General features: G+C 46.5%; 2 protein-coding genes across 4 annotated transcripts in view; one reads left to right on the forward strand and one right to left on the reverse strand.

Moving 5' to 3' along the window:
- The window catches only part of ABR (ABR activator of RhoGEF and GTPase), a 182,490-nt gene that overhangs the window by 32,928 nt on the left and 123,953 nt on the right, over positions 1 to 25,609 (reverse strand). For all 3 annotated transcript variants that reach the window (XM_081337907.1, XM_081337905.1, XM_081337906.1), the window contains 2 exons: positions 25,327 to 25,424; positions 21,249 to 21,380 (listed from right to left, as the gene is read on the reverse strand). In XM_081337907.1, the coding sequence (XP_081194033.1) occupies positions 21,249 to 21,380; positions 25,327 to 25,424 (230 nt within the window). The remainder of the gene's footprint in view (positions 1 to 21,248; positions 21,381 to 25,326; positions 25,425 to 25,609) is intronic.
- Positions 12,497 to 25,609, forward strand: part of LOC308660160 (uncharacterized protein) — a gene marked incomplete at its 5' end in the record, with an annotated part of 159,864 nt that continues 146,751 nt past the window's right edge. The window contains 2 exons of the mRNA XM_081314376.1: positions 12,497 to 12,583; positions 12,626 to 14,505. Coding sequence (XP_081170502.1) covers positions 12,497 to 12,583; positions 12,626 to 14,215 — 1,677 coding nt within the window. The 3' untranslated portion in view covers positions 14,216 to 14,505. The remainder of the gene's footprint in view (positions 12,584 to 12,625; positions 14,506 to 25,609) is intronic.

The raw sequence follows: 25,609 nt of genomic DNA on the forward strand, positions 1-25,609 counted from the left end.
CATTTTACGAGCTTTGCTGCCACGATTGTTAAGGGAATCACTGCAGTTGTTAAGTTAATCACATGACTGTTAAGTGAATCTGGCTTCCCCCACTGACTTTGCTTGTCAGAAGGTTGCAAAAGGGGCTGGACAATTCTGGGAGTTGACGTCCACGCATGCTGGCTGGGGAATTCTGGGAGTTGAAATCCACGCATGCTGGCTGGGGGATTCTGGGAGCTGAAATCCACGCATGCTGGCTGGGGGATTCTGAGAGCTGAAATCCACGCATGCTGGCTAGGGGATTCTGGGAGCTGAAATCCACGCATGCTGGCTGGGGAATTCTGGGAGTTGAAGTCCACGCATGCTGGCTGGGGAATTCTGGGAGTTGAAGTCCACGCATGCTGGCTGGGGAATTCTGGGAGTTGAACTCCAGGCATGCTGGCTAGGGAATTCTGGGAGTTGAACTCCAGGCATGCTGGCTAGGGAATTCTGGGAGTTGAACTCCAGGCATGCTGGCTGGGGAATTCTGGGAGCTGAACTCCAGGCATGCTGGCTGGGGAATTCTGGGAGCTGAAGTCCGCACACATCTTCAAATGCCGAAGGTTGAAAAACTACTGTTTTATATGCATATAGAAACACAATAAAAGAGCTTTATCCTGTACTGAACTGCATGTGTCAATCTCTGAATACAGGTGCGAATTGTATGCAAACACACAAACGCACTCTCGCGCAAACACACAGCTCCCCCTCCCTTTGGCTCAAGGCCAGAAAATATTCTGCTTAGTGAACTGGATATATATATCAAAAAATGCTCAGTGAAATTGAGGAAGAGTGAAAGAGAGAGAGAGAGAGACGATGAGAGATCGAACGGCAGGATTGGTTCGCAAGAGACGAGATCAGCAGAGCCCCTGAAAATGCTTACACAAGAGAAAGTGTCGTTTTTCCGCACAATCCCCGGCCTGACGAAACAGCACCCAAGTCCTTCCAATTTTGCAAGCCGGTGAAACTCAACTCTCCTGTCTAAAAGTCCGGAAAGATCTATTTTAAAAACCTGGATCGATTGCTTTAACCTCCTTGCAGAAAAAAATGCATCGTTCTTTTCAGTTCTCGACTTACGACCATTCATTTAGCGACCATCACGTCACCAAAAGGAAGCGACTTATGACCCCTTTTCCACGCTTAACGGCCGTCGCAGCATTCCCCGCGCGCACCTGATCGAAATTCGGACGCTTGGCAACTGACTCCGATTTATGACGGTCGCAACGTCCCGGGGTGTGGGTGTGTGTGTGTGTGTCACGGGATTTCCCCCTTCGCGCGACCTTCTGCCCGGCAAAGTCAGTGGGTGGGGAAGCCAGATTCACTTATAGCGACCGTGTGACTAACAACGGCAGGGATTCCCTTAACAAAGGTAGAAAGGGAAGTTGTAAAATGGGGCGAAACTCGCTTAACGACCGCAGCAGAAACTTTGGGGTCAGTTGCAGTTGTAAGTCGAGGACCACCTGGTGTGGATACAAACGTTGCTGCTTTTGGGCTCAATTGTGGTCGTAGGTCGAGGACCACCTGGTGTGGACACAAGCATTGCGGTTTGTATCCACACCATCTCTGAATTCAGGCACTGTGCAGACAAGATCTTAGCAAGCCAGCCAAAGGGGAGGCAAGGGGCTGGAGTGGGAAGGGGGGGTGGTCCCAGCCTTGGTGCCACCACTCTTTGCCCCCCACTCCACCCTGCCCCCCCAAATCTCTAACCAGCATTCCCCCCCCCGAATCCTTGCTCCACGGTTATCTTCAAAAGCACACCCAGCCACCCACCCCCGTCTCTGAGTCTTCCCAGATGCCCAAGCCCCCCCCCCAAAAAAAACCCCTAAGGACCCCCGCCCTAGTTTGAACTAGGGAACTGACACAAACCACTTTCAAAGGAGCTTTAAAGGGAGTTTGCCGTTTAAAAACGCAAAGATGACGACCAAACTCTCCTACTCACAAGTAGGCTATAATAAACTGACCCATCCCGGGCAGCATTAAACTCACACAGACGCACAAAACACACTGTTGTGCCTTCCAAAGGTTTGTTCCTTTTACTGAAGAGAGTCGCAAACTGTACCCAAAGTTTTTGGCCAGTTATTAAAGGCCCTTTTAGCCTCGGGAGCCACAACTGGTGGAGAATGCGTTCCAAAACCTGCTTCTTGACCATGTGCAGAGTACTCCTTCCTTCCTTCCTTCCTTCCTTCCTTCCTTCCTTCCTTCCTTCCTTCCTCCCAACTCTTCCTTCCTTCCTTCCTCCCATCTCTTCCTTCCTTCCTTCCTCCCATCTCTTCCTTCCTCCCTCCCTCCCATCACTTCTTTACTTCTTTATGTTCATCCCGTGACCAGGGGGATGCTGCAACAGTGCAAAAAAAATAAAATAAAAATGGTCCTAAGTCACTTTTTTAGTTCCTCTGTAACTTTCAACGGCCACTAAACAAACGGTTGTAAGTCCAGGATTGCCTGCGTATATTTAATTTAATGTAATATTTAATTTAATTCAATATTTAATCTAATTTAATATATTTAATTTAATTCAATATTTAATGTTTAATTTAATATTTAATTTAATTTACACCCCCCTATTTTATCTAAGCCAGTCAGCAGCTGCCAGATTATGCAAGAGGGATAACCCTCTTTCTCTCCTTAAGACCTCCGGCTATTTGACCTTCAGAAGTGCAGTGATTATATTGGAGATTATAGTGTGTGGGGGGTGGTCCCCCAGCTTTCTTCCTCCCCTACGAGCCCTCCCTCTGCAAAAATCTCCCCCCCCTTCACCCCTAGAGACCCCCTTAGTCTAAAATAATAATAATAATAATAATAATAATAATAATAATAATAATAATAATAATAATAATAATAATAATAATAATAATAATAATAATAATAAAGTTGGAAGGGACCTTGGAGGTCATCTAGTCCAACCCCCTGCTCAGGCAGGAAACCTTATACCATTTCAGGCAAATGGCTGTCCAGTCAAAACAACAACAAAACAACAACAATAACAAAACAACAACAACAATAACAATAACAATAACAATAACAATAACAAAACAACAACAACAACAACAACAACAACAATAATAATAATAATAATAATAATAATAATAATAATAATAATAATAATAACAACAACAACAACAACAACAATAATAATAGTCCCAGCAAGGTTCCGAAAAGCCCGTTTCGACCCCGCTCGGATGGGCTGCCAGGCAAAGCGCTTTGCCTTGCGCGGGGGAACCGTCGCAACAGCTGCCGCGCAACAAAAGGATCCCGGCCAAGCCATTCGGGGGAGGGGGGGGAGGGCAGCGGATTCCCTGGGGATCCTCTGGAACCACTCATCATAACGGGGCGAGCGCCGAGGCCAAAGCCGACGCCAAGGCTTGCATTTGGAGAGGGGAAGCTGGCTCGCCGCGGACGCGGTGGGTTGCAAGAGGCTACTACGCCGAGCCAGACTCCAGGCTCGTGCGAACTCAAACCTCCGGCGCCAGGACAAGCCAGGTATAGGTTCTTGAGCGGGAGGCAGGGGGCTGGACTAGAAGACCTCCAAGGTCCCTTCCAGCTCTTATTCTATTTTCTCTCTCTCTCTCTCTCTCTCTCTCTCTCTCTCTCTCTCTCTCCCTCCCTCTCCCTCTCTCTCTCTCTCTCTCTCTCCAAATTCTTAGGATTTGCACACTGTTGGCAAAGGAGCGCGGACGTCCCTTCCTACTCAGCAGGCAGGGATAAGCAGATACACACACACACACACACACACACACACACACACACCCCACCGCACCTTGTGTCGAAGGAACTTGCTCCGCACCCTGCCCCACAGCTTGGTGCCGGTGTTGGGGGGTCTCTTGCTCGGGGGGTCCTCCTCCAGGCTATCCAAAGAGCAGTGGTCCGCATGTTCCCGAGAGGCGTTGCTGGGTTGCACCAAGACTTCGGTCATCTTGCGGCAACGCGGGGCACCCCCAACCCCCCCCAAAAAAGAGGACGGCGGGCAGCGGTGCCAAGGCAAGCCGGCTGCCTCAGTTACTAGCAGGAGGAGGAGGAGGGTGCAAGGTCCATCTCAAAGGGGAAGGGGCTGTTTAGGAGACCTCTCCTCCCGGGTGCAACAGCCTCTGGAAGGAGCCGGGATGCGCACCATGCCCGGACGGAGGAGACGCGCGCTCTGCGGGGAAAGACGGAGAAATCTTTGCCTCTCCGTCTCCCGGCTCCTTACTCCAGCCCACCCCCCCCCCCCACACACACACACACACACACACTTCCTCCCCCCTCGCCTCTTTCCCCCACCGGCTTAACCCCTCCGGCCCCGACTCAGTTTCCCCAAAGAAATTCGCTGGAGCGGACTTTACTCCGAGGATTAAGAGACGCGTCGGCTGCCAAAAGCAGGCGGGAGGCGGGTTTGGAGAGAAAGGGACAAAAAAGGAAGAAAAAAAAAAAAAGAACGGAGCCAGGAATCCAGATGTTTGAGGAGATTTGTTTGTGTTGGGGTTTGTTGTTGTTTTTTTGGCTTTGCCATGGCTATCTCGGCTGGGCTGGAAAGCCCGGGGAAGGCTTCATTGAATGACGGAGCTGCCACTAAACAACAACAACAACTTTATTGATTAGCCCTTGGGCCATATCAAAGTACAAAGTTCCAGCAACAAACCCGTCACCAAAACTTGATAAAAGCAATCCCAAATGGAATTTGATCAAATACAATTTAAAATGGAATTAAAATGCAATTTAAGTTGAAATAGTAATCAAATACAAATTTAAGATAGAGATAAAATACGATAACATCATATTTCGGAGTCGCCCTTACAATCTACCCCAATCAGTCCCGCTGCCACTAAACGAGGACGAAGGGCAGAACCCAGAGGTCCACACCTCCACTTCCAGAAATGGTGGGTGAGCCGTGTCTTCCTTTGACAACCGGGGACTAACGCGGCCGTTTGGCGAAGAGGGGAGGGGGGGTGATGCACTCTGTACGCGGCCAGAAACATTCTTCCCCCCCCCCCGGTTGGGTAACCGACAGCAACGCCTCTACGGAATATATGGCAATCAGCGAGAAGGGAGGCCGTCACCCGCACAGACGAGCTCAGAATTGGGGTGCAAAGGATGGGAGACCACCAGGAAGGGCAGTTCCAACCTGGGGGAAGCGGGGAGATCAAAGCTCTCTGTTCTTCAGTTTTCTTGAACAGAACGGAAGGGACCTTGGAGGTCTTCTAGTCCAACCCTTTGCTCAAGCAGGAGACGCTCTGGGGTGTGAAGCATCTTTTAGATCCAGAGCAGCGAGATAACACTGAGAAGCAGATTAGACAAATGTCTCTCTAGTTTACCCGGGTGTAAGAAGGAAGGGAAATATTTGTCTGAAATGGGATAGGGTTTCCTACCTGAGCAGGGGGTTGGACTAGAAGATCTCCAAGGGTCCCTTTCCACTGTTATTCTATTCTATTCTATTCTATTCTATTCTATTCTATTCTATTCTATTCTATTCTATTCTATTCTATTCTATATCCAGCAGCATTTAAAGTCAGAATAACAGCGTTGGAAGGGACCTCAGAGGTCATCTAGTCCAACCCCCTGCTCAGGCTAGACCGTGTCAGATCAATGGTTGTCCAAGCTCTTCTTCAAAACGCTCCAGTGATGGAGCACCCACAACTTTGTCATTCCTTGGGGGTTTTACACTGCTACCCATAGCAAAATCCTAGACTTGGAAGCGACACCAGAGGTCATCTAGTCTTCCCCAACCACCCCTGGCTTGGGACAGGGACCTCTGAAGTATTTTTGAGAGATAGATAACTCAGCCTCTTGCAGAAGACTTCCAATCAAGGAGAACCTCCCGGCAAAAGGCTCCAAACGCTCTTCGGATCATCCTCGTTTAGTGACTGCCTCATTTAGTGACCGTTCACAGTTATGACAATGATGAAAAGGTCACTTTGCGACCAAACCTTGCCTTTTCTACATACTCCTCGAGTTACAACTGTTCGAGGTTACAAAGGCACTAAAATAAGGGACTCAGAACCGGTCCTCACACTTACGACCATCACAGTATCGCCAGGATCACGTGGTCAAAATCCAGGCACTTGATAAACAACATGTGTTTAACAACAACTTCAGTGGCCTGGGGGGGTGGTCACATGATCAGCTTTTGCAACCTTCCCAAACAGCATCTGACAAACAAAGCCAATGGGGAAAGCCAGATTCAGTTAATGATGGCATGATTCACTTAACAACGGTGGGGTATGACTCACGTATCAAAGGAAATTCTGTTCCCAGTTGTGGTCATAATTTGAGACTACCTGCATAATCTCTGCAGGCCTGTAAAGCAAAGGATACCAGGTTGTTAAGTGGTCTTGCTCTCCCTTAGTGACCGCTTCACTTAACGACCAAGTTGCCGGTCTCAATGACAGTCACTAAACGAGGACCACCTACACAACCGAGACTTCCACTTCCAGAAAGGGAGGGGGACCTTTCCCTTCCTTTGGCTAACACCACGGGTTGCAAAGAGTGGGTGGTGCACTCTGTACATGCCAAGAGACACTCTTTCCCCGTCCGTGTTGAGTGACCAACAACAATTCATCTACAGAATAAAATGTAAGGTCCTCGCCTTACGACCACAAGGGAGCCCAAAAATTATGTTGCTAAGCGACACATTGTTAATTTTGCTCCTCTGATGACCCTTCTTCCCTCAGTCATTAAGTGAGTCACTGCACTTGTTAAGATAGTCACATGGTCGTTAAGTGAATCTGGCTTTCCCCCTATGGACTTTGCTTGTCAGTAGGTCACAAAAGGGGATCACGTGACCTCGGGAAGCTGCGACCGTCATAAATAGGAGTCAGTTGCCAAGCGTTTGAATTTGGATCATGTGACCATGGGGGAATGCTACACAGGTCGTAAGTGTGAAACGTACGTCACTTTTTTCAATGATGCTGTAACTCTGATTGGTCACTAAGTGGACCGTCGTATGTTGAGGACTACCTGTATAAGCCAGCCGTCCCCAGTCCAGCAAAGGAGAGATTGAAAAAAAAGACAAATGAAAGAGAATAAGAGAGAATTCCTTTACAAAACGCAAGCTGAATTCTCTGTCCTCCTTCCCCAAGTCAGCCCTTCCCAATAGGAGGTAGTACAACTCCCATCATCCCCAGCCAAGAGGCAGGAGCCGAGGGGAGCCGGAAGGAAGCCTGCCTGCCTGCATTTGGCATCATGGGTTCTGCAGCAAGACAAGATGGGTGGTGGGTTTCGATTTCGAATCGGCAAGTCCCTTCTCCCTGTTGGTGGGGTTTGTGTGTCTTCCCCATCCTCCCTCCTGCCCCCTTCAAGACCCCAAGGGCCAGAGACTCTGTGTGTGTGTGTGTGTGTGTGTGTGTGTGTGTGTGTGTGTGTGTGTGTGTCAGGCGATCCAAATTCAGATGCTTGGCGACGGACTCGTACTTATGACGGCTGCACTGTCCCGGGGTCACCTGGGATCGTCTCGTGCGATGCATAAAGTCCACGGGGAAGCCGGATCCACTTAACGACCGCGTGACTAACTTAAGCACTGCAGCGATTCGCTTAACGACAAGAGGCAAGAAGGGTGGTAAAATGGGGCGAAACTGACTTAACAACCGTCCCGTTTAGCCACGGATAATTTTGGGCTCCATTGGGGTGGTAAGGAGAGAGAGAGAGAGAGAGAGAGAGAGAGAGAGAGATGGAGTCTGTGCTACTGCCCACAAAGAATTCCAAGGGGGAAGTGATGTAATGACCAGGCAAGTAAGCCAAGCTGCGCCGGCTGGGGCGGGGCGGGGGGGGGGAATACTGCATGCAGTATTTCAAATGGAAAAATTCCTTTTAGTCTTCCAGCTCTGTGGCTCAGCACTTTGGGGCATTCACTCATACAACCACAGTGGGGGCTCCGATTTTCTGTGGCTAAACAAGACAGTTGCTAAGTGAACACTGGTTCGTTTTATGACCTTCCTTGCCACTATTGCTAATAAGGAAATCACCGTACTTGCCCCGGTAGTAACACGGTTAAGTGAATCTGGCTTCCCCTGAACAATGGCACTGAAAGAAGGGACTTATGGCTGGTTTCACACTTATGACCGTTGCGGCATCCCCATGGTCACATGATCAAAATTCAGATGCTTGGAAACTGACATGCACTTACGACGGTTGCAGCGTCCCGGAGTCACGTGATCCCTTTTTGCGACCTTCTGACAAGCAAAGTCAATGAAGAAGCCAGATTCATTTAACAACCGTGTTACTCACTTAACAACTGCAACAATTTACTTAAGGTTGTAAAATGGAGCAAAGCTCACGTAACAACGGTCTCACTTAGCAACAGAAATTTTGGGCTCCGTTTGGGGTGGCTGGCTCAGGAATTCTGGGAGTTGAAGTCCACCAGTCATAAAGGGGCCATCATTGCCCAACCCTGCTCCAAAAGGAACACAGTTAGTCCTTGATTTACAACGGTTCGTTTAGTGACTGTTCGAAGTTACAACGGCACTGAAAAAAGTTGCTTATGACCTCTTTTCACATGACCATTGCAGAAAACCCACATGATCAAAATTCAGATGCTTGGAAACTGGCATGTACTTATGACGGTTGCAGTGTCCCGGGGTCACGCAATCCCCCTTTAGCGACCTTGTGACAAGCAAACTCCATGGGGAAGAAGCCAGATTCGCTTAACAACTGTGTTGCTAACTTGACAACCGCATTATTCACTTAACAACCGTGGGAAGAAAAGTGGCAAAATGCGGTAAAACTCACTTAAGAACCAACTCGCTTAGCAACAAAAATGTTGGGCTCAGCTGTGTCGTAAGTCGAGGACTATCTGTACAAGGAGAACATGGAGATGTGTCTCAGAAATCTGTCTGATTTTTCTCAGCCAACGGATGGCAGATGTTATCCAGATCCGGTGGAAACCAAGTTCTGGATTATCAACAGATTATCTTGGGCGTCCCAAAGGATACTGAATAAACATAGTTTTGCACTAGTTTTGGGATTTTAGGATTTTCAGCTAATAAACATAGTTTTGCACTAGTTTTGGGATTTTAGGATTTTCAGCTAATAAACATAGTTTTGCACTAGTTTTGAGACTTGAGGTTTTCAGGAAATAAACCCCCTTATGCGCTAGTTTTGGGACGTTGAGATTTTTAGGAAATAACACCGTTTTGCACTAGTTTGGGGACACTGAAATTTTCAGCAAATAAACATAGTTTTGCATTACTTTTGGGACATTGAGATTATCAGCAAATAAACATAGTTTTGCACTAGTTTTGGGATGTTGAGATTTTCAGGAAATAAACATATTTTGCACTAGATTGGGGTCATTGAGATATTCAGGAAATAAACATAGTTTTGCACTAGTTTTGGGATGTTGAGATTTTCAGGAAATAAACGTAGTTTTGGGACGTTGAGATATTCAGGAAATAAACATAGTTTTGCACTAGTTTTGGGATGTTGAGATTTTCAGGAAATAAACATAGTTTTGGGACGTTGAGATTTTCAGGAAATAAACATAGTTTTGCATTAATTTTGGGATGTTGAGATTTTCAGGAAATAAACATAGTTTTGGGACGTTGAGATATTCAGGAAATAAACATCATTTTACACTAGTTTTGGGACGTTGAGATTTTCAGGAAATAAACATAGTTTTGCATTAATTTTGGGATGTTGAGATTTTCAGGAAATAAACATAGTTTTGGGACGTTGAGATTTTCAGGAAATAAACATAGTTTTGCATTAATTTTGGGATGTTGAGATTTTCAGGAAATAAACATAGTTTTGGGACGTTGAGATATTCAGGAAATAAACATCATTTTACACTAGTTTTGGGACGTTGAGATTTTCAGGAAATAAACACTGTTTAGCGCTAGTTTGGGGACGTTGAGATTTTCAGGAAATGAGCATAGTTTTGCACTAGTTTTGGGACCTTGAGATTTTCAGGAAATAAACTGTTGTGCACTACTGCCTTGCACTCACCTGCCTTGGCCAGTGACCACCACCAAGCCAGCTCACTTCCCCAGCCATTCAGATGCTGGGTTGCCGTTCCACATCACAACAACCCACAGGAACCCACAATTCCCAGGAGTCCTGCCCGCCCCCAAAATTCACATGCCTGGAATCTCCATGTTCCTCCCGCCCGCCACTATGAGTCATACATGGGGAGATCAAAATCACGTTTCCAATAAACAGAGCTACTGTTACTTTGTACTGTAATCACTTTCGTCTCCAAACTCATTTTGCACTTTTGAGCTACACACTCAAGAGTGGGAAGCAACTGGCTTGATTCCTGTTGGAGGGAAAATCGTCTTCACGTTGCGTTTTTGCGCCAGTGCACAGCCCCAGATTTCGCTCTTGTTCAAAATCCTCCCTTTTTCTGGATTTGTAGTTTGACTTTTCTGAATTTTGCGGCCGCATTTTGTGAATTTGCAACCGGCTTTTCCAAATTTGCCGCTGAACTCTTTGAATTGACAGCTGATGTTTTTGAATTTGCAATCGAACTTTCTGGACCGGCCCCTGAATTTTCAGAATTTGCAGCTGCATTTCCTGATTTTGCAGTTTCAGTTTTCTGAACTTGGGCTTCGATTGACTGAGTTTGCAGCTGAATGTCCTGAATCGGCGATGGAATTTTCAGAATTATTGCAGCTGCATTTCCTGATTTTAACAGTTTGAATTTTACGAACTTGGGTTTCAGTTTACTGAGTTTGCAGTGGAATTTCCTGAATTTGCAGCTGAATTTTCAGAATTTGCAGCTGAATTTTCTGATTTTGCTGTTTGAATTTTTTGAATTTGCAACAAAAGGAAAAGGAGTAAGGAGACTTCTGCACAAAAATGCAGGCGTTCAAGAAAGTAATGAACAACTGCATTTTATTATAACATATAATAATAGAAATAATAATTGAGAACTATATTATACAAAGGGACACGGTGGCTCAGTGGGTTAGGACGCTGAGCTTGTCGATCAGAAGGTCGGCAGTTTGGCGGGTCGAATCCCGAGTGCCGCGTAGCAGAGTGAGCGCCTGTTACGTGTCCCAGCTTCTGCCAACCTAGCAGTTCGAAAGCACGTAAAAATGCAAGTAGAAAAATAGGGACCGCTACGGTGGGAAGGTAACAGCGTTCCGTGCGCCTTTGGCGTCTAGTCATGCCAGCCACATGACCACAGAGACGTCCTCAGACAAGCGCTGGCTCTTCGGCTTTGAAATGGAGATGAGCACCGGCCCCTAGAGTCGGAAACGACTAGCACGCACGTGCAGGGGAACCTTTAGCTTTTTATATTATGCAAATCTGTTTCGAATAGGCTGCAGCGTGGACAATCTTGGAGAAAGGCATAAAGATTCATCAACACACAACTCTCCTGACATGTGAAACACGCTTTTTCCACAAAGGGCTGTAGGATTTTACACCGACAATTCGGCAAACATTACACAAAACAATAGCACAAAAAGCCGATCACGTATCAAGACTCAAAACAAGCCAAGCAAAAGTCCAAATTTCAATAACCTGGAATATTTCTATTTTGGAAAATTTTGCAAAAATGAGTTCTTGGCGCCATCACTTTGCCAGAGATGATTGAACTCACAAGGATGGAAAAAAAAATCAGGCCATCTCAGAAAATCTCAACAAGCAGCAAGTTTTTAAATATCGTCCTTGTTTAGTGACTCCCTCATTTAGCAACTGCTCGCCCTTGCAAGGGTGATGAAAAAGTGACTTTGCAACCACTGCTTGCATCTATGACCTTCGCAGGCCCATAAAGAAAAGGAAAAATTGAAAGTTAAACCATAAGGATGGTTGTGGTTTCATTTAGTGACCGCCTTGCTTAACAACTGAGTTGCCAGCCATCGTTATTGTCACTGAATGAGGACTACCTGCAATAATGAATACATTAGGTACTTAAAGTGCCCAGGTTTGAAAAACATTTGAATGGATGGAAGATGATGGATTGGGTGGCATTTTTTTCTAGACATTTTGTCCATTACAGATAGTCCTTGACTTATGACCAAGGCTGAGCCCAAAATTTCCATTGCTAAGCAAGACAGTTAAGTGAGTTTTGCCCCATTTTACGACCTTTCTTGCCACTGTTGTTAAGTGAATCACTGCAGTTCTTATGTTAGCCACATGGTCGTTAAGTGAATCCAGCTTTCCCCCATTGACTCTGCTTGTCAGAAGGTCGCTAAAGGGGATCACATGATCCCGGGGGAATAGTGCGACCGTCATAAATGTGAGTCGGTTGCCGAGCATCTGAATTTTGATCTCGTGACCAGGGGGGATGCTGCGACGGTCGTAAGTGTGAAGCACGGTCGTAAGTCGCTTTTGTCAATGCCGTTGTGTTCGACTGTCACTCAGATTAGTGCTCCGCAAGCAGTGAGTCCCTATTCCTCTTAAAAATAAATAAATGAAACTCAGGATTTGAAATCTTCTTTCTCATCTTCCCTCTGATCTGCCTCAGCTCACCCAGGGACCAAAGCATCTTCCCCCCCCCCCACTTCCCAGCATCTTCCTCACCCAATGGGAGCAAAGCCCCTCAGCTGTCTTAGCAACCGTTGCTATGGCAATTCAGAATATAGTTGGTGCCAAGATGCTACCAAGCTCTTTCCGGAGAGGCCACATTTATCCACCTGCCCCGACTTGTGAAGTGAGTTTTGAAAGATACAAAGCGGGAACAACCGAGTAACAGAGTTGGAAGGGACCTCAGAGGTCTTCTAGTCCAACCCGCTGCCCAGTGGAACAGCTTTGCCTTCAGAAATCGTGGAAACGCCATGGCTGGAGATTTTTAAGGAGACACTGGACAGTCACTTGTCTGAAATGGTATAGCACAGGTTCTCCTGTTTGCGCAGGGGGCTGGACTAGAAGACCTCCAAGGTCCCTTCCAGCTCTATTCTATTCTTATTCTTATTCTTATTCTATTCTATTCTATTCTATTCTATTCTATTCTATTCTATTCTATTCTATTCTATTCTATTCTATTCTATTCTATTCTATTCTATTCTATTCTATTCTACTCTACTCTACTCTACTCTACTCTACTCTACTCTATTCCGAATTCTATTCCGAATTCTATTCTATTCTATTATTCTATTCTATTCTATTCTATTCTATTCTATTCTATTCTATTCTATTCTATTCTATTCTATTCTATTTTCTTTCTATTCCATTTTCTATTTTATTCTGCATTCTCTTCTGCTCTATTCTATTCTATTCTATTATTTATTTTCCATCTATTCTATTCTATTCTATTCTATTCTATTCTATTCTGTTCTGTTCTGTTCTGTTCTGTTCTGTTCTATTCTATTCTATTTTCTTTCTATTCTATTTTCTATTTTATTCTGCATTCTCTTCTGCTCTATTCTATTCTATTCTATTATTTATTTTCCATCTATTCTATTCTATTCTATTCTATTCTATTCTATTCTATTCTATTCTATTCTATTCTATTCTATTCTGTTCTGTTCTGTTCTGTTCTGTTCTATTCTATTCTATTTTCTTTCTATTCTATTTTCTATTTTATTCTGCATTCTCTTCTGCTCTATTCTATTCTATTCTATTATTTATTTTCCATCTATTCTATTCTATTCTATTCTATTCTATTCTATTCTATTCTGTTCTGTTCTGTTCTGTTCTATTCTATTTTCTTTCTATTCTATTTTCTATTTTATTCTGCATTCTCTTCTGCTCTATTCTATTCTATTCTATTATTTATTTTCCATCTATTCTATTCTATTCTATTCTATTCTATTCTATTCTATTCTATTCTATTCTATTCTATTCTATTCTATTCTATTCTTTTTATTCTATTCTATTCTATTCTATTCTATTCTATTCTATTCTATTCTATTCTATTATTTATTTTCCATCTATTCTATTCTATTCTATTCTATTCTATTCTATTCTATTCTATTCTATTCTATTCTATTCTATTCTATTCTTTTTATTCTATTCTATTCTATTCTATTCTATTCTATTCTATTCTATTCTATTCTATTCTTCTATTCTATTCTATTCTATTCTATTCTATTCTATTCTACTATTCTATTCTATTCTATTCTATTCTATTCTATTCTATTCTATTCTTCTATTCTATTCTATTCTATTCTATTCTATTCTATTCTATTCTATTCTATTCTATTCTTCTATTCTATTCTATTCTATTCTATTCTATTCTATTCTATTCTATTCTATTCTATTCTATTCTTCTATTCTATTCTATTCTATTCTATTCTATTCTATTCTATTCTATTCTATTCTATTCTATTCTATTCTATTCTAATGTTCCACTGAATAATTGTTCTCATTGCCAAGAAAATTTTGTATCCCAATCTTAGCACAGAAAAAAAAACGTGTCCCAATTTCTAATTTCACGTTTACAACCGTTCCAGCATCCCCGTGGTGACGCGATCAAACTTCAGCCGCTTGGCCACTGGCTCATATTTATGACGGTCGCAGCGTCCCCCGGGGTCATGTGATCGCCCTTTTGAGACCTTCTGACAAGCAAAGTCAATGGGGGAAGCCAGATTCGCTAACGACCGTGTCACTAGCTTAACAACGGTGGCAACACAGGTCGCAAAATGGGGCAAAGCTCACAGAACAACGGTCTCACTTAGCAACGGAAATGTTGCGCTCCGCTGTGGTCGTGAATCGAGGATTACACGAAGCCCTTTAGGGGAAGCAGCTTGGCTCGCACGGGCCGGAATAGAGCAGAATAAAGTAATAGGTTTTATCGTCACTTTGAATGTGCATTAATGTATTAAAATGAGATTTCGTTTGCATGCCCAAATTGTGATATATATATATATATATATATATATATATTCTAATCCGAGGGCATGTTATCCCTTCTTCCTGGGAAGGATTTAACTAGGCAGACTCCGCCAGAGCCGATAAATAAATGTACAGATGGAGAACAGAGAGACAGGGGGGAAAAAAACCCGCCTCCGGTGGGATTCGCCGCCTTGGCACAAAGGAACTGGCAGTGCCCCAGCCTGGCATCGGGGAGACAGCTGGAGCGGCATCCTGCTGGCACCCCAAGAGGAAGGGAGGACACATTTGAACCCCTCGGAACATGTCGGGTACCGTGCGTCCTTTGGAGAATTTGCAATACTTATGGTCCCGTTGACAAGCAGCCCAAAACGTCAGTCAAATCTGCAAGGCGCCAGACAGTGAGAGCAATTAACCAGTGGAACCACCTGCCTCCAGAAGAGGTGAATGCTCCAACACTGGAAGTTTTTAATGGGATAGGGCTTCCTGCCCGAGCAGGGGGTTGGACTGGATGACCTCCAAGGTCCCCTCTGACTTTATTATTATTATTATTAACAACCTGCCTCCAGAAGTTGTGGGTGCTTCAACACTGGACGTTTTTAAGAAGAGACTGGACAGCCCTTTGTCTGAAATGGGATAGGGCTTCGTGCCCGAGCAGGGGGTTGGACTAGATGACCTCCAACGTCCCCTCTGACTTTATTATTATTATTAACAACCTGCCTCCAGAAGTTGTGGGTGCTCCAGCACTGGAAGTTTTTAAGAAGAGATTGGACAGCCATTTGTCTGAAATGGTGTAGGGTTTCCTGCCTGAGCAGGGGGTTGGACTAGATGACCTCCAAGGTCCCCTCTGACTTTATTATTATTATTATTAACAACCTGCCTCCAGAAGTTGTGTGTGCTCCAACACTGGAAGTTTTTAAGAAGAGACTGGACAGCCATTTGTCTGAAATGGTGTAGGGCTTCCTGCCTGAGCAGGGGGTTGGACTAGATGACCTCCAAGGTCCCCTCTGACTTTATTATTATTATTATTAACAACCTGCCTCCAGAAGTTGTGGGTGCTCCAACACTGGAAGTTTTTAAGAAGAGATTGGACAGCCATTTGTCTGAAATGGTGTGGGGTTTCCTGCCTGAGCAGGGGGTTGGACTAGATGACCTCCAAGGTCCCTAACAACAACAACATCATCATCATCAAGAATACATTATTCCAGACTTACATAATAATAATAATAAAGTTGGAAGGCTCCTTGGAGGTCATCCAGTTCCCCAAACTTTCCAGGGGGGAGGGGGGGAAAGAGGGGATGACTTGGGGGGGCAGGCCGTGTGCACGGCTGCCATGTTCACAACGACACCCGAACGAGTGGGGGCCACAACGAGGCTCTCACGAGGGTGGCCGTGAGCACCCGCAACAGGGTTTGCGTGAATGGGGCCCTGCGCACACCCCAGCCGGCCGGCCACTCACGTAGAGCAGTAGCCATTAGACCACAGCCTGGTCGTGGCCCGTGGCCCATAGGTTGGGGACCCCTGCATTATTCGACTTACAACAGTTCGTTGAGTGGGTGTTTGGAGTTATGACGGCACTGTAAAAAGTGACCCAGGGCCGTTTTTCGCACAGACGACCGTGCGAATGTCCCCCGCCCCCTGTGGTCACGTGATCTAAATTCAGAACGCTTGGCCACCGATTCGTATTTATGACGGTTTTGCAGCAACCCGGGTGTGGTGGTCACGTGATCCCCGTCTGCGCAACCTTCTGACCAGCAAAGTCAGTGGGGGGAAGCCAGATTCACTTAACGACCGTGTGGCTAGCTCAACAGCTGCAGCGATTCGCTTAACCACTGTGGCAAGGAAGGTCGTAAAATGGGACAAAGCTCCTTTAAGGACGGTCTGGCTTATCCATGGACATTCTGGAGTCCGTTGTGGTTCCTTCTCGCACTGATGATGTTACCTAGCTGGGCCATGAGATGTCCACAAGAAAACCACCCAGCTCAATGAGCACCCAGGACCCCTCCTCCTTCTCTTTCTTTTCTTCCTCCTCCTCCCTTCCTCCTCCTTTACTCCACAATCCCTTCTAGCACTGAGGATGTTCCCTAGCTGGGTCATGGAACGTCTGCAGGAAAACCACCCAGCTCAGAGAGAACCAGGGACCCCTCAGTCCTCCTCCTCCTCTTCCTCCTCCCTTCTGGCACTGATGATGTTCCCTAGTTGGGTCATGAAACGCCTGCAAGGAAACCACGCAGCTCAGAGAGCACCAAGGACCCCACAGCTCTCCTCCTCCTCCTCTTCCTCCTCCCTTCCTCAAACCCCACTCCCTTCTAGCACTGATGATGTTCCCTAGTTGGGTCATGAAACGTCTGCAAGAAAACCACCCAGCTCAGAGGGCACCAAGGACCCCACATTTCTCCTCCTCCTCCTCCCTTCTGGCACTGAGGATGTTCCCTATCTGGGTCATGAAAGGTCTGCAACAAAACCACCCAGCTCAGAGAGCACCAAGGACCCCACAGTCCTCCTCCTCCTCCCTTCTAGCCCTGATGATGTTCCCTAGTTGGGTCACGAGACGTCTGCAGGAAAAACCACCCAGCTCAGAGGGCACCAAGGACCCCACAGTACACTTCCTCCTCCTCCTCCCTTCCAGCACTGATGATGTTACCTATTTGGGTCATGAAACCTCTGCAAAAAACAAGTTCAGAGAGCACCAAGGACCCCACAGTCCTCCTCCTCCTCCCTTCTAACACTGATGACGCTACCTAGTTGGGTCATGAAACGTCTGCAAGAAAACCACCCAGCTCAGAGAGCACCAAGGACCCCACAGTCGTCGTCGTCGTCGTCGTCGTCCTCCTCCTCCTCCTCCTCCTCCTCCTCACACTTCATTCCTTTCTAGAACTGATGATGTTCCCTAGCTGGGTAATGAAACGTCTTGCAAGAAAACAAGTAAGCTCAGAGAGCACCAGGGTCCCCACAATTTTCCTCCTCCTCCTCCTCCTCCTTCCCTTCTAGCATTGATGATGTTACCTAGTTGGGTAGAGAAACGTCTGCAAGAAAACCACCCAGCTCAGAGAACACCAAGGACCCCACAGTCCATTTTTTACTCCTCCTCCTCCCTCCCTCCCTCCCTTCTAGCACTGATGATGCTATCTAGTTGGGTGATGAAACGTTTGCAAGAAAACCACCCAGCTCAGAGAGCACCAGGGACCCCTCAGTCCTCCTCCTCCTCCTCCTCCTCCTCCCCCCCTCCCCCTTGTTCTCTCTTGCACCCAACCCTCCCTCCCAACACTGATGGTATTACCTAGTTGGGTCATGGAACGTCTGCAAGAAAACCACCCAGCTCAGAGAAGCACGTAGGACCCCACAGTCCTTCCTCCTCCTCCTCTTCTTCCCATCACTGATGATGCTCCCTTGCTGGGTGATGAAATATCTGCAAAAGGTCACCAAGCTGAGAGGGCTAAGGATCCCACAGTCCTCCCCACCTCCTTTCCCTAGCTGAGTCATGAAACGTCTGCAAGAAAACCACCCAGCTCAGAGAGCACCAAGGACACCACATTCCTCCTCCTCCTCCTCCTCTTCCACAAACCCAACTCTCTTCTGGCACTGAGGATGTTCCCTAGTTGGGTCATGAAACGTCTGCAAGAAAACAATCCAGCTCAAAGAGCACCAAGGACCCCACAGTCCTCCTCCTCTCCACAACCCCCCCACCCTTCTAGCACTGATGATGTTACCTAGTTGGGTCACAAAACGTCTGCAGGAAAACCACACAGGTCAGAGACCACCAAGGACCCAACACTCCTTCTCCTCCTCCTCCCTTCTACCATTGATGATGATCCCTAGTTGGGTCATGAAACGTCTGCAAGAAAACCACCCAGCTCAGAGAGCACCAAGGACCCCAGAGTCGTCGTCTTCCTCCTCCTCCTCCTCCTCCTCCTCCTCCTCCGTGCAAACCCCCTCCCCACTAGCCCTGATGATGTTACCTAGCTGGGTCATGAAACGTCTGCAAGGAAACCACCCAGCTCAGAGAGCGCCAAGGACCCCACAGTACTCTTCCTCCTCCTCCTCCTCCTCCTCCTCCTCCTCATCTCCTCCTCCTCTTCTTCTTCCTCCTCCTCCTCCTCATCTCCTCCTCTTCTTCCTCCTCCTCCTCCTCCTCTTCCTCACATTCCCTTTTAGCCCTGATGATCTTCCCTAGTTGGGTCATGAAACGTCTGCAAGAAAACCACCCAGCTCAGAGAGCGCCAAGGACCCCACAGTTCACGCTTGAGTTGCCAACGCTCTCTTCTATTTTACTTACTTTGTTCACAACTCCGCCAGTCCCAGCGTACGGTGCCAACAAGCTAACAGGTCCCGCCTCACAATAACAACACGAAAAAGCAACACACTCAATCAAAACCTTGGACTCTTTCTAAGCTGCAGGTGATTTATGCCTCTTACTGGGAAAATAAACCAGTCGATTGGGGCCTTCAAGGCTTCCTCCCTCCCTCTGGAATTGAGTGAAACATAAAATATTTGGAATTACTGTCAAATATACAAGCCAGGAAGGGGAGAGGGAACAAGTGAGAGGAAAAATCAGCAGGAAAACAGGGGGAACGACGCCCCCGAACAAGGCTCCAGGCATTCCTCGACTTACAACGTCATTTAGTGACCCTTCCAAGTTACAACGGCACGAAAAAAGTGACACAAGTCCTCGCCCTTACGACCATCTCAATATCAGCGACCAGCATGCATTTAAGATGTTTGCGGTGTCCCAGAGTCACGTGTTCGTCATTTGTGACCTTCTTGGCCGGCTTCCGACATGCAAAGTCAATGTTAGAAGTCAGATTTGCTTAACAACCGTGTGGTTCACTTAACAACCCACCACGATTCGCTTAACATCCATGCCAAAAAGGGCCATAAAATCAGGAGCAAGCTCCCTTAACGACCGCCTGGCTTGGCGATGGTAAGTCGAGGACTCCCTGTAATGCTCCCGTTTCCCTTTCGAAGCGACAAATCCCACAATCGTCGTGTACGGCGGTTTCGTTTTGGAAAGGCCCACGAGAGTCTTAGACGCCCCCCTCCCCCCTTTTACTGGGAAGGAAACCTTTTTTTCTGTTTGGAGGATGAAATGAAAATAGCTCTTTTTGAGAAAGGACTGGTGAATATTTCCTCTTTTTTTACTTTTTTTGTCTTAAATGTGTATTCTCTGTATTTATCAAATTCATCTTGTTCAAATTCAGCTTTATCAAATTCATATCTCACGGTGCAAGGGATACAGCCGCTCTCAACCTCCTTCAAAATGACTCTAATGTAGTCTTTCTGAACCTGGCTCATTTTCACTTGAGTCCATTCATCACAGAAGGCTGGCTGGGGGATTCTGGGAGTGGGAGTCCACCCCTCTTAAAGCAGGCTGGCTGGGGGATTCTGGGAGTGGAAGTCCACCCCTCTTAAAGCAGGCTGGCTGGGGGATTATGGGAGTGGAAGTCCACCCATCTTAAAGCAGGCTGGCTGGGAGATTCTGGGAGTGGAAGCCCACCCCTCTTAAAGCATGGTGGCTGGGGGATTCTGGGAGTGGAAGTCCACCCCTCTTAAAGCATGGTGGCTGGGGGGTTCTGGGAGTGGAAGTCCACCCCTCTTAAAGCATGGTGGCTGGGGGATTATGGGAGTGGAAGTCCACCCCTCTTAAAGCAGGCTGGCTGGGGGATTATGGGAGTGGAAGTCCACCCATCTTAAAGCAGGCTGGCTGGGAGATTATGGGAGTGGAAGCCCACCCCTCTTAAAGCATGGTGGCTGGGGGATTCTGGGAGTGGAAGTCCACCCCTCTTAAAGCATGGTGGCTGGGGGGTTCTGGGAGTGGAAGTCCACCCCTCTTAAAGCATGGTGGCTGGGGGGTTCTGGGAGTGGAAGTCCACCCCTCTTAAAGCATGGTGGCTGGGGGGTTCTGGGAGTGGAGGTCCATGCCTCTTAAAGTAGGCTGGCTGGGAGATTCTGGGAGTGGAAGCCCACCCCTCTTAAAGCAGGCTGGCTGGGGGGTTCTGGGAGTGGAAGTCCATGCCTCTTAAAGCAGGCTGGCTGGGGGATTCTGGGAGTGGAAGTCCACCCATCTTAAAGCAGGCTGGCTGGGAGATTATGGGAGTGGAAGCCCACCCCTCTTAAAGCAGGCTGGCTGGGGGATTATGGAAGTCCACCCATCTTAAAGCAGGCTGGCTGGGGGATTATGGGAGTGGAAGTCCACCCATCTTAAAGCAGGCAGGCTGGGGGATTCTGGGAGTGGAAGTCCGCCCCTCTTAAAGCAGGCTGGCTGGGGGGATTTTGGGAGTGGACATCCACCCGTCTGTAAGTGGGCAAGGTTGAGAGACATTGTTCTAACCTGCAGATTGATGGCTCAGCTCCCCTGAGGGGGACCCCCGCCAAATGCAAGCAAGGAAGCAAAGTGGCTCCATCCCTTTCCTTGACAAGCTAGCTTTCTACTTGCAAGGAGATGCAACACCATGCCTTTCTCTCCCTCCGATTCCGCTGTGAAAAAGATTCGTGAAAACAGACACTTTTTTCCCCCTCCCCCGCCCCGCGTGCCACGGCCTCCGCACCTGGACCTGCCACTTGGCCACGATCCGGTCGACAATTTCATTGTTGTCTTTGTTCAGCTTGGTCTTGTCGTAACATTTCTCGTAGCAGAGAATACGCAGATACTGGGAGCCTTCCAGCTCTATCTCGAACTCCTGCGGAATCAAGCAGGGAGGAAATTTATGGAAACAGCAAAGGCAGAGAGAGAGAGAGAGAGAGAGCAAGAAAAGTAGTAGTAGTAGGAGTAGTAATAATATAACAACAACAACAACAATAATGAAGTTGGAAGTGACCTTGAAGGTCATCTAGTTGAACCCTATACCATTTCAGACCAATGGCTGTCCAGTCTCTTCTTAAAAACCTCCACTGTTGGAGCATTCACAGTTTCTGGTGGCAGGCGGTTCCACTGGTTCATTGTCCTCAATGTCAGGAAATTCCTCCTTAGTTCCAGGTTGCTTCTCTCCTTGATGAGTTTCCATCCGTTGCCCTTCCATCCTTCTTTTATCATTTTTCCTTTCTCTCCTTATCATTTTCCTTTCTCTCCTTCTTTCCTCCCTCCCTTCCTTATCATTTTTCCTTTCTCTCCTTCCTTCCTTCCTTCAGCATTTTCCTTTCTCTCCTTCTTTCCTCCCTCCCTTCATTTCTTATCATTCCTTCCTTCCTTCCTTCCTTCCTTCCTTCCTTCCTTCCTTCCTTCCTTCCTTCCTTCCTTCCTTCCTTCCTTCTAGAATCATAGAATTCTAGGGCTGGAAGGGACCTCTAAGGTCATCTAGTCTGATCCCATGCTCAGGCAGGAAATCCTATACCATTCCAGAGAAATGGCTGTCCAGTCTCTTCTTAAAAACCTCCAGTGTGGCAGCACCCACAACTTCTGGAGGCAGGTTGTTCCACTGGTTAATTGTCCTCACAGTTAGGAAATTTCTCCTTAGTTCCAGGTTGCTTCTCGCCTGGATGAGTTTCCATCTGTTGCTTCTTGTCCGGCCTTCAGTGATAATACAGGAAGTCCTTGACTTACAACCATTCATTTAGTGACCATTCAAAGTTACAACGGCACTGGAAAAATTTGAGTTAGGACCCTTTTTCACACTGACGACCGTTGCGGCATCCCCCTGGTCACGTGATCAAACTTCAGACGCTTGGCAACCGACTCATATTTATGACGGTTGCAGCGTCCCAGGGTCACCTGATCCCCTTTTGCGACCTCTTTATGACAAACCAAGTCAATGGGGGGGGGGGTAAGCTGGATTCACTTAACAACCGTGTGACTAAATTAAGAAGTGCAGTGGTTCACTTAGCAACTGTGGCAAGAAAGGTCGTAAAATGGGCCAAAGCTCGCTCGTTAGCAACAGTCTCATTTAGCAACAAAAGCGTTGGACTCTATTTTGGTCCTAAGTCGGGGACTACAGAAGTGGTCAAATAAATACAAAAATCAAATACGAGTAAAACTGACACATTTTGAGAAGGCCCAGGAGCCGTGTAAGGGCATACACGTAGTCCTCGACTTACGACTGCCATTGAGCCCAAAATGGCCGTTGCTAAGCAAGGCAGTTGTTAACTGAGTTTTGCCCCATTTTGTGACCTTTTTGCCACAGTGGAGCTGTTAAGTGAAACGTGCGTTCGTTAAGGGAATCTGGGTGTCCCCCCCCTTGATTTTGCTTCTCGAATGGTCGCAAAAGGGGATCATGTGACACCAGGACACGGCAACCGTCATAAATATGACAGATAGAACAATTATCCAGTGGAACAGCCTGCCTCTAGAAGTGGTGAATGCTCCAACAATGGAGGTTTTTGAGAAGAGACTGGACAGACTTTTGTCTGAAATGGTATAGGGTTTCCTGCCTTAGCAGGGGGTTGGACTAGATGACCTCCAAGGTCCCTTCCAACTTTATTTATTATTATAATCAAGGAGAGAAGCAACCTAGAACTAAGGAGAAATTTCCAGACAATTAGAACAATTAACCAGTGGAACAACCTGCCTCCAGAAGTTGTGAATGCTCCAACAATGGAGGTTTTTGAGAAGAGGCTGGACGGCCATTGGTCCGAAATGGTATAGGGTTTCCTGCCTGAGCAGGGGGTTGGACTAGAAGACCTCCAAGGTCCCTTCCAACTTTATCGTTATTGTTGTTGTTGTTCTCATGTGCCAAGTGTCTGAATTTTGATCACGTGACCCTGGGGAATGCTGCAACGGTCGTTAAGGGTGAAAAACGGTCACAACTTACAACCTGAAAGAGCCGGCTCTTTTACCGTCGTATGTCGAGGATCTCTAGTATTGCCCACATTAAAGCTCTTTCTAGAAAAGAAAGCAGGGGGTATCTCCCACACTGGCACCGAGAGAGAGAGTCTGGCAGAGTCCGGAGGCACTTAAATTGGATTAATAAATAAAATAATCAATGGACTCCGTGCTGCATTGTTACGTCATCTTCAGTTTGCACAGTAAATTGATCACTGCACATCGTTTCTTCTCGGAACCCTTTGCTGCGAAATGGCTGCGGCCTGCCCCACAAGTAGTAGTAGTAGTAGTAGTAACAACAACAACAATAATAATCTCCTGTTGATTGATATCGCTGTACCAGGAGATGCCAGAGTCGAAGAAAAAGAATTGGAAAAAATTATGAAATACTGCGACTTGGCCATCGAAACTGCGCGATTATGGATGAAACGTGTAACAGGGACACCCATTGTCATCGGGGCACTGGGAACGATGTCCAAAAACTTTGCAAAACACATCGAGAAACTGCAGCTTCCTGCCATAACTCCAGCAAAGCTACAGAAAACTGCGCTACTCGGAACATCTTACATTTTAAGGAGATACCTGGTTGAGACCTAGGATGCTGGCAGCAACCCGTGTCAACCGTTAGTGCCAGTCAATTTGAGTGTTCAGTTGACTGAGTTTCATGGTTTATGAATAAAAGTTTTATAATAATAATAATAATAATAATAATAATAATAATAATAATAATAATAATAATAAAAAAGTTGGAAGGGACCTTGGAGGTCATCTAGTCCAACCCCCTGCTCAGGCAGGAAACCCTATACCATTCCAGACAAGTGGTTGTCCAGTCTCTCTTAAAAACCTCCATTGTTGGAGCATTCACCACTTCTGGAGGCAAGGAGTTCCACTGGTTAATTGTTCCCACTGTCAGGAAATTTATCCTTAGTTCTAGATTTGTTCTCTCCTTGATGAGTTTCCATCCGTTCCTTCTTGTCCTGCCTTCAGGTGCTTTGGAGAATAGCTTGACTCCTTCTTCTTTGGGGCAGCCCCTGAGATACTGGCACGCTGTTCAGATCGTTATTTTCCTTCGTAATTTAACCCGATTTTTGCACTCAAGCAAAAGTATAAAATTGCACAATCACAATGTGTACCACACTGATTCTCAGAGCGAGGAGCGTATGGCTGGTCAAAGGAACACACACACACACACACACACACACACACGTACGTCCAATAGGGACATCTCCCACCTAGGACAAGTAAAATAATGTCAGGGCATCTGAGCATGTGCAGAATGTCATTTCAACCCTGGGGTTCAAGGCCATACCAGTTTCATCCTGATCTTCCTCTGCACTCAGATTATCCCCAATTTAGAGTGTCTTTAGTGACTGTTCAAAGTTACTACATAAGTGTAAAAAGGAACTTATGATTGTTTTTCACACTTACGACCGTTGCAGCGTTGAAACGCTTGGCAACTGACTCGTATTTACGACGGTCGCAGCGTCCCGGGGGTGTCACGTGATCCCCTTTTGCGACCTTCTGACCAGCAAAATCAACGAGGGAAGCCAGATTCGCTTAACGACCGTGTGACTGACTTAACGACTGCAGTGATTCTGTGGCAAGAACCACAGCTCACTTAACTGTCTCGCTTAGCGACAAAAATTTGGGCCTTAGCATAAGTCAAGGGCCACTTGCATCAGAAATCAGCGATGAAAGCTGTTGCAAATCCACCTGGAAATCAGCACATGCTCAGAGGAAGCGCGGCAAAGCCATTTGCTTTTTTTTTTTATCCCAAATGTGATAGGGAAAGGCTGTGTATTTTGCCCCGGTTGGGAAATGGTGGGGAGGAGGCACTCTGCACATGCTCGGAGGCATCGCAGATGGCTTACCTCGTTCCACTGCGGCTCCGTTGTGTCCCGGAAAACCCGTGTCTTGGCTTTGCTGACAAAGTACCCAAAGGAATCCACTTCAAGGCTGCAGTAGAGGTCTAAGAAGATCGGGAAGAAAAAATAGGAAATCAATTTGATATTTCAAGTTGTTGCAGAATCAAGAGACTCAGACCCCCCCCCCAATCAAAAGAATGTTTGTTTTATTTTGCGCAAAAGGTTCAGAGCCAAAAGCAATGTCAATGTCAGAACACCTTTTCATGGAAAAGCAAGTACATATATAGTC

Source organism: Vipera berus, assembly GCF_964194415.1.
Source record: "Vipera berus genome assembly, chromosome: 1".
NCBI lineage: Eukaryota > Metazoa > Chordata > Lepidosauria > Squamata > Viperidae > Vipera > Vipera berus.